Raw genomic sequence first — 15,133 nt, 5'->3', positions numbered from 1 at the left:
AGCCCCTCCCGTTCCCATTCCATAGTATATTCACCATCTCTCGTCGTCCCGCATCTCACCAATTTGCACCCATTTTCCACCACACATCACCAGTCCAATCTCCCACCAACCACTCCAAAAATAAAATATAAATTTATAATAGATACTTTTTCCTCTAAGAAAACTTAAAAACCGCTTTTCAGTATATTTCCCTCCCAGTATGGCCCATTTTTCACTGCCTCTTCTGCCTCCCCCAGTGGCCCAGCCAAACAGTCCTACACACAACTACAACGCGTTTTAACCTCATGGCAAATCTACCAGTCTCTTCCAACGCAACAGCTTCTTTCAACCATGGCCAACACAGATTTCGAAAAAATCTACCTCAACCAATCAAGGTTGACTGGGCGTATGCGTGTGGCCGACTCGGGTCTCGGCTGGAAAGCGGCCCAGAGTTCTGGCGATGGAGCTGCTAACGCTCCATTTCTTTTACCTTCAGAAGAGATTCTTAATGCCCACTGGTCTCGTGGCTCTCGTGGGTATGAATTAAGAGTTCAGACGAGAAACCAAGGTGTGGTGCTGCTTGATGGTTTTGACCAGGAAGATTTTTCTAAGATGAAGCAGGAACTACAAAGAAACTTCCAGATTGCGTTGGAGCATAAGGAACATTCGTTGAGAGGATGGAACTGGGGGCAAACCGACTTGGCCAGAAACGAGTTGGTGTTCAATGTGAACAACAAGCCATCTTTTGAGCTTCCATACTCGGAGATTTCCAACTCGAACTTGACTGGTAAGAATGAGGTTGCAGTGGAGTTCAACTTGGGCAACGATAGTAAAGCCGGTGACGAGTTGGTCGAGATGAGATTCTACATTCCTGGTGTTGTGGAGAACGAAACTACAAAGACTGTGGAGGGTGAGAACGGCGAAAAGAAACAGGAGGAAGAGACCGAAGAGGTCAGCGCTGCCTCTGTATTCTATGACCAGCTCAAGGACAAGGCAGACATCGGCCAGGTTGCCGGTGAGGCTATCGTTTCTTTCAGCGATGTGTTGTTCTTGACTCCAAGAGGTCGTTACGATATCGACATGTACGCCACATCTTTGAGATTGCGTGGTAAAACCTACGACTACAAGATTCAATATAAGCAGATTGAAAGAATCTTTTCTTTGCCAAAGCCAGATGATGTTCACCATTTGATTGTTTTGCAAATTGACCCTCCTTTGAGACAGGGACAGACAAAGTACCCATTCTTGGTGTTGCAGTTCTCCAGAGAAGAAGAGACCGAGCTCGAGTTGAACTTGTCTGATGAGGTATACGAATCCAAGTACAAGGAGAGATTGAAGAAGAAGTACGACACACAGACTCATTTGGTTATGGCTCACTGTTTGAAGGGCTTGATGGAGCGTCGTTTGATTGTGCCAGGCTCGTTCCAATCTCGTTTCATGCAAGCCGGTGTGGCCTGTTCTTTGAAGGCATCCGAAGGTTACTTGTACCCATTGGACAGATGTTTCTTGTTCGTTACGAAGCCTACAGTCTACATTCCATACTCTGAGGTGAGCAACGTCACGATGTCTCGTACCGGAGGCGGAGTTTCTGCTTCACGTACGTTTGACTTGGAGGTGAACTTGAGAGGGTCTGGTCCTTCGCATGTGTTTGCCAACATTGACAAGGAGGAGCAAGAGGCTGTGGAAAGATTCTGCCTGGAGAAGGGATTGAGAATCAAGAACGAAGAGAAGATGGCCAAGGCTATGTTGGCCAAGGCTATGAACGAGGAAGACGACGACGACGATGATGCTGATGTCGATATGGGCAGTGCTGGAGACGATGAGAGTGACGAGGACGGGGACTTTGGATCCGGATCGGATTCCGATGTGGCCGAAGAATTCGATTCCAACGCCTCTGCATCCGAATCAGAGGACGAAGCGATGGACGGACAGCAGGACGACAGACCACCCAAAAAGAAGACCAAGAACTAATAATGTAATATAGAACCAATGAAAATTCCAGATACTCTAGCCGCCGGTACCGGTACTGCCGTCGCCGCCGCCGCATGTAGTAGGGTCTCATGAAGAGCATTCTTCACCAGCGCGACGCGTTCCCCTAATGGAATTCCCCTTTCCCAACAAAGCACGGCCGTCCCCAGTACTAATACCAACGAGCGAGCGGAGTATGAACCCCAGCCACTACATTTGCTCCTAAGCCCCAAGTATAGTACCCCTTATTACCATGATGAGCAACCTCACTCCCCAAAGCCTATTTATATCGCATCCTACCCCTGTTCTGTAAAACACCCCCAAAACCCACTAAACCCAAGACGATCCCACTAAATCCCATAAAAAATATACCATCGCAAGATCTGTAGAAACCCACCCCCTGCCATTGTACAATGGAACGCTCTTTTTTCGCTTTTTGCACCCAAACGGTAGCCAGCACGTTTCGCACCAGTGTCACAATCTGACAGCTATTACCCAGTGAGGTAATCTAAGTATCCCACTTGACGCAGTCGCGCTGGAAACACTATGGACTGCCCCATGCACATGGCTGTATCACTGCAGGAGGCACATATTCGCAGCCAGCGTTCGTGGGCTTAGGTGCTGGTTATTTAATTGAACCAGCCCCCTGGAAGAGAAAAAGGTTAACTGGATTCCGGTGGTCGCTACTGCTTCTTTTACAAACGTTTGGTGATCATGGCACCGTACGACGACTACGAGCTGTGTCTTAGGTTTCTTGAAACCGTACCTGAAGAAATGCAAGTTCCTGAGAGATCTGCTGCTAGACCAAGAGCTGATTTGGCAGGCAAGGGAGTGTTGCAGAGTTATAACCATGATGATAGTGACGATGAGGTTCTGTCGCAGGAGTTGAACTTTAGGACCCAGGATTCGTCTGATTATGGGTCGCCGAAGGAGTCTATCTTTTCCGCTTGCTCTTCGCCCAAGATGCCTTCTTTGAGCTTGCACCAAGAGGAAGTTCAAGATGAGGATCTTGATTTGTTTTTGGGAGAGCTTGACGAGGTGGAGATTCATGAAATTACCAATGTGCTTACGTACGTGAAGGGTGAGGTTCCACGGCTCAAGTGAGGTGACCCCAGCAGCAAACCTAACGATACTATGACCTTTTGGCCAGAGGCCCAACGGGCATAACGGCTCGAAAGTGAGTGGCTGGAAAGACGTGTCTCTGTATGGTTTTGTTGTGTTCTGCCATCCCCTGCAAGATCATGTTGCTATCGGTAGCAACGTTCTGCAAAAGCAGATCCAAGTAAGCCATACCAGCCTTAAAGGCACTCAGAGAACAGCAAATTGGCGTCTTCCGGCTTCTTACCAGCCAAATCAAGGCTCTGAAGCTTCAGACATCCAAAAAACACCCACATTCACGCAAACATACCCCATCATTCCCATTATCATACCCATTCCATACCACGGCCCATACCAACCACCATAACCCAATGCTTACGCAGCTTCACGCATGATATTTTCTTTCCCCTGGTTTCCCACATTTAATTGGCGGTTTCTTTTATTTTCCTTTCTTGCTCGACTCGATGTCTTATCTTCATACCCAGTGGTCCCCCACGCGGGGGCACATTTTTCAGCCTTTCCAGGCCACCTTAATGAACAAACGATGAACAAACAGTTACTGTAGATATTATTATTTTGTTGAATGGATTGTAAATCCCGTTTTCTGTCAGAACCCAGACCTCCTTCGGTCTTATCACTTATTTTCAACAAACCCGTTTTGTGACACAAGTGTCCCCCAAAGTGTCTAAAGCCACATAAACTTGCGAAAAATGACATTTCTGTACGAACGCTACAAACCTCTGGAAAACTTGTGGGGGCACCGAAAAATACACCACTCTAATTTTCCCAACCAATTTATCCTTTAATACCTGCCCACCCTTCCCAGTCACCCCACTGCCAAGTCTCACTCTTCCTTTCGTTTTGTGTCTCTTCTTTATCTCGCTTTTTCCCCATCCTCTTTTTTTCCATGGTCTTATGTATAACCACGGCGTCGCTTCGCTTTATCCTGCCGTGCACTGCACTCAAGACTTAAATGCCATGCCTGATCTCCAAACTACCCACCACTTTTTTTTTGCTTGGTTCATTTCGTCTTTATAGAGTGATTGTGGAAAAGTTGAGAACGAAGCGTTTCTTAGACCTGCCCAAGTTTTATTAAGAGGGTCTCCAGTTTACATTAGTCCAGCGTTTTCCCCACAACAGATGTCTCCACAATGGGCGCTCCACTAGGTACCATCATCTATGCTTCGGTGAAACCCATCTTTAAGATTTACTTTATTATAGCGCTAGGGTTTTATCTAGCCAGGAGGAATATTCTATCGGTTACAACGTGTCGAGACATTTCAGATGCTATTGTCACGGCCATCATGCCGTGTTTGATTTTTGATAACGTGGTGACGAACCTTAAGAGCTCAGATATTAAGAACATTGGTGTGATTTTCTTTGAAGGTACTATTTTGTTTTCGATTGGTGCTTTGCTTTCGCTAGCGACGTTTTACATTTGCAAGTCGCCAAAAACGTGGTTTGGCGGGTTGATCTCGGTTGGTTTGTTTCCTAACATTTCTGACCTTCCCATTGCATACTTGCAGACTCTCTCCAAGACAGGGTCTCTTTTTTCGAAAGAAGAAGGTGATAAGGGCGTGGCCTACGTGTGTATCTTTTTGGCGTCCCAGGTTTTCTACCAGTACTCCCTTGGCTTGTTTAGGCTTGTGCGGTATGACTTTAGGGACGAACTAGATGGACGCCAGGACCAGGAACAGGAAATAGACGGTGGTCCGTTGCATTCGGTCTCGTCTTCGCCGCAAGTAACCAAAGAAGCTCACTCTGGAAGCGTAGCTTCAGATGAAGAGTCGTACACTGCTGACTCACCTACGCGGCCTCCCACAGCAAGAGAACCACTGGAGTTCCGCCAGCATGACGATTTTTTAATGCAGCGCAACTCCCATGAACTTGATTCTATTGCTTCGTCGGTGAGACAGAGAAGAGGTACGAATACTTCAGGCGCCACGAACTACTACTCTTTGCATCAGACACATTCAAGATCTGCTGACTTGAGAAGAGCCAAGTCACAGGATGTTGAAGACGTGATCCAGGAATACTCGGAATTTGATAGACTTAAATCCAACGAAGCTCGGAGCATGCATTCAGGTACCAGCGATGTTGGTATCAGCGTGGCTCCTCTAGAAAGAAATGAAAAGGTACAGGAAGAAAAGGAGGAAACAGAATCGAGAAGAAGACGGTGCTGGAAAGGCTTCCTCAACACAGTTGTTAATTTCAAGACGCCCAACTCGGTGTCTTTGATTGTGTCGCTTATTATTGCCATGTCCCCACCACTCAAGGCTCTTTTCGTGGAAACATCTTTCAGCATGCCCAATGCGCCAGACGAGATGCCACCGTTGTCGTTTCTCATGGACCTCACTAGTTATGTGGGTGCCGCGTCTGTGCCACTAGGCTTATTGCTTTTGGGCGCAACCATTGCCAGATTGAAGGTGAACCAGATCATCCCCGGCTTCTGGAAGACTGCATTGATGGTGACTGCCAGCCGTTTGATCATCATGCCTATTTTCGGCGTGGGGTTCACCACGGGGCTATACAAGGCTGGGTGGTTTGGTGAAGATAAGTTGGTGCGGTTTGTTAGTGTTCTAGAGTTTGGCTTACCCAATGCTACTGCCTTGGTCTACTTCACTGCATTCTACACCGACCCCAACTCCCCAGACCACGTCCAAATGGACTGCTTGGCCATTTGCCTCATGGCCCAATATGCAATTCTTTTCATCACTTTGCCCTTTTTGGTCACCTTCACAATGAAGGAGTCCCTTAATTTCTAATGCATAGAAGACTATCACAAGTCTCAAGAACTATAGATTACGGGACCCGCGCCTCTCGAGGTCCCTCCCCAGAAGAGAAGGATTGCACACCTCGCGGCTTTTCTCCTGCAGAATTGCCTTGCTAGCTTTTTTGACATCACTTGCTACTTAACAGAGGCTCAGCATTTTACATAAATAGGCTGCCTGGTCACCCACAAAGCTTTTTTTTTTCTTCCTTTGTTATATACATATAAAGTTTTTCATTTGATCCCAACATGGCTTTGTACTACAATATGGTCTTTGGCTTGCTTGTGGTGGAGATGCTCTTCTTCACCATCTTGTCGTTGCCTTTCCCCAGACGAGTGAGAAGAACCGTCTTGGCCACCGTCTCCAAGCCATTCACCTCAGAACATGTCCAGATCATTACTAAATGTATCTTTGGGTTTGTTGCAGTTCTTTTTATTGACTCTGTTAACAGAGTCTACACTGTCACTTACGAGTTGCTGAATGCTGGTGGCGAGCATGGAATGGTTGACAGATCTGAGATCAGGGCAAGAAAGTTCTACGCCCAGAGAAACATGTACCTTTGTGGTTTTGCGTTGTTTTTGACTCTTCTTACCACCAGAGCTTACTCGTTGGTGGCTGAGCTTGTGTTCACTAAGGATAAGGTGGATGACTACAAGAAGGAGCACGGTGAGATCACTCCAGCCACCGGTGACAGTGACGAGATTGTTCAATTGAAGAAAGAGTTGGCTTCTAAGGATGAAGAATTGACCAACTTGAAGGAACAAGCCGAGGGCTTGTCTAAGGATTACACGAACGCTTCTGACTTGGCTGACACCAATGCTGCCGACTTGGCCAAGGAGACCACTGGCATTTCTGGCTCAGCTATCGAGACGGCTGCCGACAACGGCACCAGGGCTTCTGTTTCAGGTTTCAAAAAGGAGTAGTATATATTTAATAGGAATTACTCTTGTGTTTAGGCACAAACTGGAAGTTTGGCGATGCTTTGCCGAGGAACATCTCGGTGATTTTGATCCAATCCTTGTAGTCGGTAGATCCAAGAAGCGTCTCCAACTCGTTTCTACCACGCCACTTAGGTGGTCTCTGGTTCAATTTGGGTGGGAGCTTCTCCAAGATACCAACTGGAATGTATCTGTGGGTGAAACCAATGAACTCACAGAGGAACCTTCTTGCAACCTCAATACCGTATTCGTCAGATCCCCAATGTTCAACAGCGAAATTGGCAAATGTACGAAGATGCTCGAGTCTTTCACTGGCCAGCTTATCAAGGTACTGCTGAGCTTCGATCTCCTCAAAGATCCATGGCTTGATAAGTGCACCTCTTGCAACCATCACAGAGTCAATACCGTCTGTGTTGATAGCATCGTACCATTGCTCGTGAGTGAAACAGTCACCATTACCAATAAACCATGTTGGCTGTGTGTCTGTCAATTCTTTGTCTTCCTGTTTCTTTTCGTTTAATTTCTTTACGGATCTGGCAACCTCTCCAATGTAGTCCCAGTCGGCCTCTCTCGTGTATCTTTGCTGTCTAGAGCGGCCATGCAATGTTACTGCTGCAACATCAGTCTCTTTCAAGACTCTGTTGACCAACGAAATGGCAGTGTTTTTGTTATCCTTAGTACCGGTTCTGATTTTAAAGGTAACTGGGATATCACCAGAACAAGCGTTCATACCGTTCAAAATACGAACAAGCTTGGCTGGTTGGTCTAGAAGCGCTGAACCTTGACCTTGACGGTAAAGAAGGTCAATTGGACAGCCACAGTTTAAGTTGAGCTCCGAAACATGTGGAGCTTCGTTGTAGATGGCTTCAGCAGCTCTAGCGGCTTGCTGATGGTGGTTTGCAGCCAACTGAACACCAAAACCAGGGTATTCAGAGACATGAGCCTTAGGCAAAGCCCATTCAGGTTTCGTTCCTTGGAGCAAAGGAAGCGCAAGGGCCATCTCACTGTATGTGACATCAGCACCAAGAGTCTTCATCAAACGACGGTAAGGCAAGTTACCCACGGTCGTAAGTGGAGACACAATTTTGGCTCTGTTAAGGTTGAGTCTCTTCTTTTCAGCCGGCTTGAATGGAGGCTCAGTGTAAGATGCAGCGTTCTCTTTGGTGGCATCCTCCTTCTCTGCTTCCTGTCTAGCAGCGTTACTCTCGTTCTTGACCAAAGAGTCCAAGTACTTGTTATATGGGTTAGCCTTTTCGAAAACGTAACGATGTTTCTGAAGATCCATTCTATGGTCAGGCGAGATCTTGTTGATTTCAAAGTTCTTCGAATTGGTCTCGGTCTTCAGAAGCTCCTTGGTTTCTGCGTTATAGTGGCTGCTCAACCATCTACACTTCAAACCAGCAGGACAGTACCCGATGGCAACATAAACAGGACACTTACCATCAATATCAGCAGGTTTCGTCAGAAGGTAAAAATCAATATCATGTGTGTTCTTACACTTCTCATCACCAAACTTGCACTCTTTAGGGTTAGAAGGGTCCACCAAAGTCGAACACAATCTCACTTCCTCCTTCTGCTGTTTAAGATCTCTCTTCTTATTCTGTCCTCTATTCTTCTTGGACCTCTTGGAACCTTCCTGTTGCTGGCCTCTGTCTCCACCTTCAGCTTCCTCATCATCATAGGCTTGCTCCACCTTGACACTTTCCACCACAAACTCAGGCTTGATAGGTGCGAGGCCTTTATCGAACGTATCAGTACGAGCCTTTTTAGCTGCTGGCTCGACGACAACTTCGTTTTCACGCTTATCGGCTTCGGGCATGATAAGACAGTGGTTGATGGAGGTAATCTGAGCTGCTCACTTTTCCACCAATGTATGTACACTCTGGGGTAACCACGATATGGGTTGCCAAAAAGAAATTTGAAGAAAAGAGTTAAAATCAAGAAACTATAGACAGAGGAGATACCAGGAAACCAAAAATAAAATTAAATTACTTCCATTCACCTTCCCATACACTGGTCTTCTGTTGGTCCCATCTCATCTCTCCATACTGAGGACGCATTTGTACGCAGCACCTCATCGACTTTTTCAGATACTACTCTCGAGCGACGTTACTTGATCCTTGGACTATCCTTAACCATGGCTAAATACACTGCAAAAAGCAGAAGGTTCAGCCGCCAAGCCAGGTATCGAAACCATCGAAAATCTTTAGTCCCTTCAGGGCTTTAGGTAATGTTTCCAACGAGGTGCCGTTTGCCATAGGTACTTTGGGTGCAACCTTCTATATTGTCACTTCTGTGGGAAGATCTTTCCAGATATACGATGCTGCCACTTTGCACTTGCTTTTTGTTTCCCAATCACAGACCCAGGCCAAGATCACTGCTTTGGCTGCTCATTTCCATTATGTGTACGCTTCTTCTGGTAATGTTGTGGGTATCTATAAGAGAGGCCGCTTGGAAACAGAGCTTAAGGTTCCAGGACCACAGTCTGCTTCTGTTAATCATCTTCTTGTGTTTGGTGACTACTTGGTTGCCACTTCCACTTCTGGCGATATCAACGTGTTTAAGAAACCACTGGGCTCGAAGATTCCTACTGAGCACTACACCACCATCAAAAGCATCAACACGAAGTTTGATGGCGACATTGTTGGTTTAATTCACCCTCCAACTTACCTTAATAAGATTGTTGTGGCCACTACGAACGGTATCCATCTTATTAATATCCGTACTGGCAAGACTATCTTCAAGTCTCCAGAAGGTCAGTTTGGCGAGGTTCTTTCCGCTATTGAATTTGCACCTGCTCTTGATATCATTGCATTGGGTACGGGCACTGGTGGCGTTTTCCTTTACAACTTGAAAAAGGGTACCATTTTGGGCGAGAGAATTATCGCTTCGCCAGCTGATGTGGCTGCTAAAGTGAACTCCATTTCTTTCCGTACTGATGGTTCTCATCACCTTGTGGCTGCAATGAGCAACGGTGACCTTTACTTCCACGATTTGGTCAAGAAGGCCAGAGTTCACGTTCTGAGAAACTCTCATGCTGAAGGAACTGGTGGTGTTGCTAACGCTAAATTCTTGAACGGTCAACCTATTGTCGTTACCAATGGTGGTGACAACCAGCTCAAGGAGCTCGTTTTCGATCCTCCTCTTTCGACTACCAACAGTGCTGTTGTTTCACCACCTCGTCATTTGCGTTCCCGTGGTGGTCATTCCGCTCCTCCAGTGGCTATGGTCTTCCCTAACGAAGACAAGTCTCATTTCATTTACTCTGCATCAAAGGATAGATCTTTGTGGTGTTTCTCTATGAGAAAAGATGCCCAGGCTCAAGAAGTCTCGCAAAGACCTCCAAAGGTGGACTCCAAAAAGAAGGGTGGCCCGGTTGCCCTGTTGCGTGAAAAGGTTCCTGAAATTACTGCTTTGGCTATGTCGGTAGCTAGAGAAGGCGATTGGGAGAACATGGTCACAGCACACAAGAACGAGAATTTTGCCAGAACTTGGGACTCCAAGCATAAGCGTATGGGTCGCCATGAACTTGCTACTGTTGATGGTGGTTTTGCAAAGGCCGTTTGCGTCTCTCACTGTGGTAACTTTGCTCTTGTGGGATCTTCCAACGGTGGTATTGGCGCTTATAACTTGCAATCTGGTTTGCTTCGAAAGAAGTATATGTTGCATAAGAACAAGGCTGTCACTGGTTTGGCCATTGATGGTATGAACAGAAAGATGGTCAGCAGTGGTCTTGACGGTGTCATTGGTTTCTACAATTTCTCTGAGTCTAAGTTCTTGGGCAAGTTGCAATTAGACGCTCCAGTGACAACTATGGTTTACCATAAGGGTTCTGACTTGGTTGCTTGTGCACTTGACGACTTGACTATTGTAGTCATTGATGTTGTCACCCAAAAGGTTGCTCGTGTGCTTGTGGGCCACAACAACAGAATCACAGACCTTGACTTCTCGCCTGACGGTAGATGGATTGTGAGTGTGGGTCTTGACGGTACTTTGCGTACATGGGATATTCCTACTGGAGGGTGTATTGACGGTATTCGTCTTCCTACTGTTGCAACCAGTGTTAAGTTTTCTCCAATTGGTGACTTCTTAGCCACTACTCACGTTTCCAGCAACGGTATTTCTCTCTGGACAAACAGAGCCCAGTTCCATCCAGTTTCCACTAGACAGATGGAGGACCATGAATTCTCCACAGCTCTTTTACCTAATGTCTCTGGAGAAGGCGGTGCTTCATTGATTGAAGGTGCTCTTGAAAGACCAGCTGAAGACGAGTTTGACATAAACCAGACATACCGTTCTATGGATCAGATCAACAACGATCTTTTGACATTGCACGTTGGTGACAGAAACAAGTACCTGAACATCTTGCATCTTGATATTATCAAAAAGAGAAACAAGCCAAAGGAGGCTCCTAAGAAGCCAGAGCAGGCTCCATTCTTCTTGTCTTTGGGCGGTGAAGTCGTTGGCGACCGTGCTGTTGTTGCAGAAAACGGTGCAAAGAAGGACCAGAACGGTTCCACCACCACCACCGAAGAGTCTCGTCTCAGAGCACTCAAGGAAAACGGAGAACACCACAACTTCGAGTCTGAATTCACCAGGTTGCTTAGAAACGGCAGCGAGTCCAATGACTACACCAAGTTCATTGAGTTCTTGGTCAACGCAGCTCCTTCGCTTATTGACCTCGAAATCCGGTCCCTCAACTCCTTCCCTCCATTAGACGAAATGACCAGTTTCGTGAACGCCCTCAACCAAGCCATGGAGCTCAACAGCGACTACGACGTGTTGCAGGCCATTTTCGGTCTCTTCTTAAAGCACCATGGAGACGTTATCTACGCGAACGGTAAGGAAGAGCAGTTACACGAAGCCCTCGAACAATGGGGCCAACTCAACCAAACCAAGGGTAACAAACTTGACGAACTTGTTAAATACTGTTCAGGAGTCGTAAATTTTGTATCTATAGTATAAATAGCATATGGTACATCTAGTCCATGAAATACCCAGTATTAGTCAAGGCGCACTGTATAGGCTGGTGCATCTACATCTACTTCTCAAGGTACCTACTCCAGCATAGACCGTCCAAGCAACCAGCATTCGCCATGAATGTCGACATTATGGCGCCGTTCAATCGGCTCAATCTCAATGGGAATGCCAAGGTGACTGCTCTCCATTTCCAGGACGAGAAGCTTTTCATTGGGTTCTCGAATGGCGATATTACCATCATGAAGGTGAGTGACAATCCAGAATCACTTAAGACTCCGGCTCGCTCGATGCGAAGCTTCCGTTCGTTTACCGATATCAAGGGACTTTTTCACGACAATGACCTGTCACTGTGGTATAATACCGAGAAGACATTTAAGAATGTGAATGGGTCGCTGGCTGCCATAACTGCGTTGAGACTCATACCACTATATAAGGACGGCTCGAGGGACGTGCTTCTAATTGGCAGTTCAGATACGCTACAGGCGTTTGAATGGGTTGGGGCTCATCTTAATTTGATTAATTCGTTCCTGGACTCAAAGTCGTTTAATCAGTTCAGGTATGTGGAGACGAAAGACCGCAGGCTAATATTGATTGGGTGTAAGAAGCGCTTGCACGTTTATCAGATCAAACAGAAGTCGAGAAACATTTTCGACTTTATTCTTATCAAAGAGCTTAATCTTAAGGATAAGCTACGTGCCATTGGTGGACACAAGAACCATGACATTGTGGTGTTGGGCATGACCAACTCGTTCGCTTACTTGGAACTCGACGAACCATACCAGTTGAAAGACCTTCCTACCGAGCATTCTGGCATTAATAATCTTTCCCAAAGCACATCGTTTAGCTACTTTGGTATTTCAAGCACTGGGCCTCAGATCTGGGTGGTTGATATGAAGAATTCAACGTCATTAGTCATCCGTGATTCTCAAGTGGGAACTCTTACGTTTCAGGAGAAGTCTTGCTCGCTAAAGTCTTCTAATGTTAACTTCCAAGCTGTGCCTGTGGATGTGGCTTTCCTTTCTCCCTGTTACTTGCTAGTCTTGTACAACAGGAAGCTCGAAATCATAGACGTTGCGAGTGGTGCAGTCGTACAAGTCTTCCACCACCACATGAACAATTCTAATATTAGCCTTACGGTCAACGAGGACGTTGTTATCATTGGTGCGGGCACCAATGTTTTCCAGTTTAGAGTGCATCCGATTCGTAAACAGCTCAACCAGTTTCTTTCCATACGAGGCTCAAGCTCAGGCGCTAGAGGCCTGAAAGAGCTACATCACGATCTTCGTTTGATAGGTCTTGAGAGGGCATTGACTTTGGTCAGCAATCTCGATAACGATGACAGTTTGTTCTTTCCCTTGGGCCTGTTTGAGGCTGCAACCGACAAGCATAAGCTTTTATACCTCCGCAATTTGTACTTGGAGAAAGCTCTGGTTTTGTTTGAGCTGTATGGGAAATACCACGAAGCTTTGATCAACATAGGGTCCGAGTGGATACTATCGTATAAGGAGGTCTTGAAGCTTTTCCCAGACTTTCTTAACGGTGAATACCAGAGTGCTCAGTTGAAAGAGGGTGATACTGAAGGTTCAGAAGAATCCAAATCCAGCGGGTTTGTGAATCCTGTTCGCCGTGTGAGCGTTCAAGAGGTGGACGCTATAAAGCAGGATCTTATAAATAACACTCCTCCTACAAACGGTGATCAAGCTCCTGTGGAAGGACAAGCCAGTCATTCGCCTAGTGTTGCGCCATCCATAAACTTAGAGGAACTGAAGTCACTTAAGATTCGCAAGTTCAACAAGGCTGTCGGTGATCTTATCGTTTTCATGACCGATCAAAGAAGAATATACTCCATCTTTTTGGGTTCCAGTGATATGATGCCTACATTACCATGGAAAGGTGTTGAGATCACGCCTCTTGATTTCGATCAAAGCTTAAAGGAAGAGGATATGTGGGATCGGATCAAGAGTGATGCTGCTTATATTGATACCACTCTTTTCCTTTGTTATTTCTATACTAAGCCAATGTTGCTTGGCCCGCTCCTTCGTTTACCAAACAACAAGTGTGACTCAAAAGTTGTCAATCATTATCTTCTAAAAGATCTACACAGTCATACGAAAGAGTCACAGGTATTTATTAGAGAATTGCTTGACTTTTACTATGGCAGAGGGCTTCATGAAGAGGCTTTGAGCATGCTTTATAAGCTCGCTCACGACGAGTCTTCCCATTCGCATGAGTATGATGAGTACTTCAGATCACCAGACCTTACTATCACTTACTTCCAAAAACTTGACAACAGCCATCTCGATTTGATTTGTGAGTATGCAAAGTGGGTCTTGTTGGACGATGATCAGAAGATGATTGAACGTGCTGCTTCTACCTTTATGAACGAAACATACGAATGTGAAAGCTACGATACAACAAAAATTTTCGAATTCTTCAAGAGCTCGATAAAGAATGACGATTTAGCCATCCGTTACCTTGAATGGCTCTTGAATGAAAGTGATGTTCTTCAATCTTCAGGAAGAGCCAGACAAAGATCAACATTCTCCACCAAATTATGTTTGTTCTACTTGAAGAAATTGAAAGCACTCGAGTGTACGGATGAGGAATTTTTCGAGAACGAGGTGTACAAGAAGCTATTTGGTTTCTTGAAAGAGTCTTCAGACTATGAACCATGGACTGTTTTAAAGAACATACCAACGAGCCAAGACAAGTTCCTTCGCTTCACCATCTTCATCTACAAGCGTCTTGGAGAACACCAGAAATCAGTGGACGTTTTATTCAACCAACTTTCTGACCTAGATGGAGCCATTGACTATTGCTCTGAACTCTACGACAATGACGAACGCCAAGCGGGAACTGACCTTTTGCATAAACTTCTCGAAGACTTGTTGCTCCACTATGAAGAGAACATAGACTCCATCACGAAGCTCTTAACAACCCAAGGAACAAAAATGTCGATGACCAGAACTCTTCTCACGTTGCCCAGCGCCTTTCCGCTCCAAAAACTCGACAGTTTCCTTAGTGATAATTTGGTTATCACCGAGAACGATCTTCAAGAGAAGATGATCAGTGCGCAGCTCTACAAGGTAGGCGCCGTCAAGGTTCAATACGATCTCCAAAAGGAAAGATCTCGTTTTTACAAAATCCCTAGTAAAGACGAAGAATGCGATACTTGCCACCAGTCAATTGGAAAAAACGTCATTTGCATTGACCCCAAAGACGAAATCTCCCACTATAAGTGTTATCAGAACAATCGCGAATGAGGAAGATACCAGTACTCCGGACACAAGCCTAAGATTAGCGCAAAGTGGAGTGCATGCAAGAGAAAAAGTGCCATACAATTTTGAACAAAACATTGTCGTTTCTACAGCGTTTTTCAAGACAAGCGGTATCAATTGA

General features: G+C 45.8%; 6 protein-coding genes across 6 annotated transcripts; 5 read left to right on the top strand and 1 right to left on the bottom strand. All coding sequences in view use genetic code 12, as the record gives it.

Annotated features, from left to right (window-relative positions):
- Positions 1-330: 330 nt before the first annotated feature.
- Positions 331-1,950, top strand: POB3 (FACT complex subunit; the record flags this gene model as incomplete). The annotated part of the gene is made up of 1 exon (XM_025487312.1): positions 331-1,950. One exon carries the CDS (start codon positions 331-333, stop codon positions 1,948-1,950), a length of 1,620 nt encoding a protein of 539 aa, XP_025340760.1.
- A 711-nt stretch (positions 1,951-2,661) lies between these two features.
- On the top strand, positions 2,662-3,051 carry CXQ85_003677 (uncharacterized protein; the record flags this gene model as incomplete). Its single annotated transcript, XM_025487311.1, has 1 exon — positions 2,662-3,051. One exon carries the CDS (start codon positions 2,662-2,664, stop codon positions 3,049-3,051), a length of 390 nt encoding a protein of 129 aa, XP_025340759.1.
- A 1,145-nt stretch (positions 3,052-4,196) lies between these two features.
- ECM3 (putative ATPase) lies at positions 4,197-5,810 on the top strand (the record flags this gene model as incomplete). The annotated part of the gene is made up of 1 exon (XM_025487310.1): positions 4,197-5,810. One exon carries the CDS (start codon positions 4,197-4,199, stop codon positions 5,808-5,810), a length of 1,614 nt encoding a protein of 537 aa, XP_025340758.1.
- Positions 5,811-6,064: 254 nt separating this feature from the next.
- Positions 6,065-6,739, top strand: CXQ85_003675 (uncharacterized protein; the record flags this gene model as incomplete). Its single annotated transcript, XM_025487309.1, has 1 exon — positions 6,065-6,739. The coding sequence occupies one exon, from the start codon at positions 6,065-6,067 to the stop codon at positions 6,737-6,739; it is 675 nt and encodes a 224-aa protein (XP_025340757.1).
- Positions 6,740-6,768: 29 nt separating this feature from the next.
- Positions 6,769-8,573, bottom strand: CXQ85_003674 (tRNA dihydrouridine synthase; the record flags this gene model as incomplete). The annotated part of the gene is made up of 2 exons (XM_025487308.1): positions 6,769-6,779; positions 6,881-8,573. The coding sequence occupies 2 exons, from the start codon at positions 8,571-8,573 to the stop codon at positions 6,769-6,771; spliced, it is 1,704 nt and encodes a 567-aa protein (XP_025340756.1).
- Positions 8,574-8,891: 318 nt separating this feature from the next.
- Positions 8,892-14,997, top strand: UTP21 (rRNA-processing protein; the record flags this gene model as incomplete). Its single annotated transcript, XM_025487307.1, has 3 exons — positions 8,892-8,920; positions 8,974-11,674; positions 11,821-14,997. 3 exons carry the CDS (start codon positions 8,892-8,894, stop codon positions 14,995-14,997), a joined length of 5,907 nt encoding a protein of 1,968 aa, XP_025340755.1.
- Between the last annotated feature and the right edge of the window lie 136 nt (positions 14,998-15,133).

Source organism: Candidozyma haemuli (genome assembly GCF_002926055.2).
Source record: "Candidozyma haemuli strain B11899 chromosome Unknown E_2014730914, whole genome shotgun sequence".
Classification (NCBI taxonomy): domain Eukaryota; kingdom Fungi; phylum Ascomycota; class Pichiomycetes; order Serinales; family Metschnikowiaceae; genus Candidozyma; species Candidozyma haemuli.
This window is presented reverse-complemented; position numbering and strand designations above follow the sequence as displayed.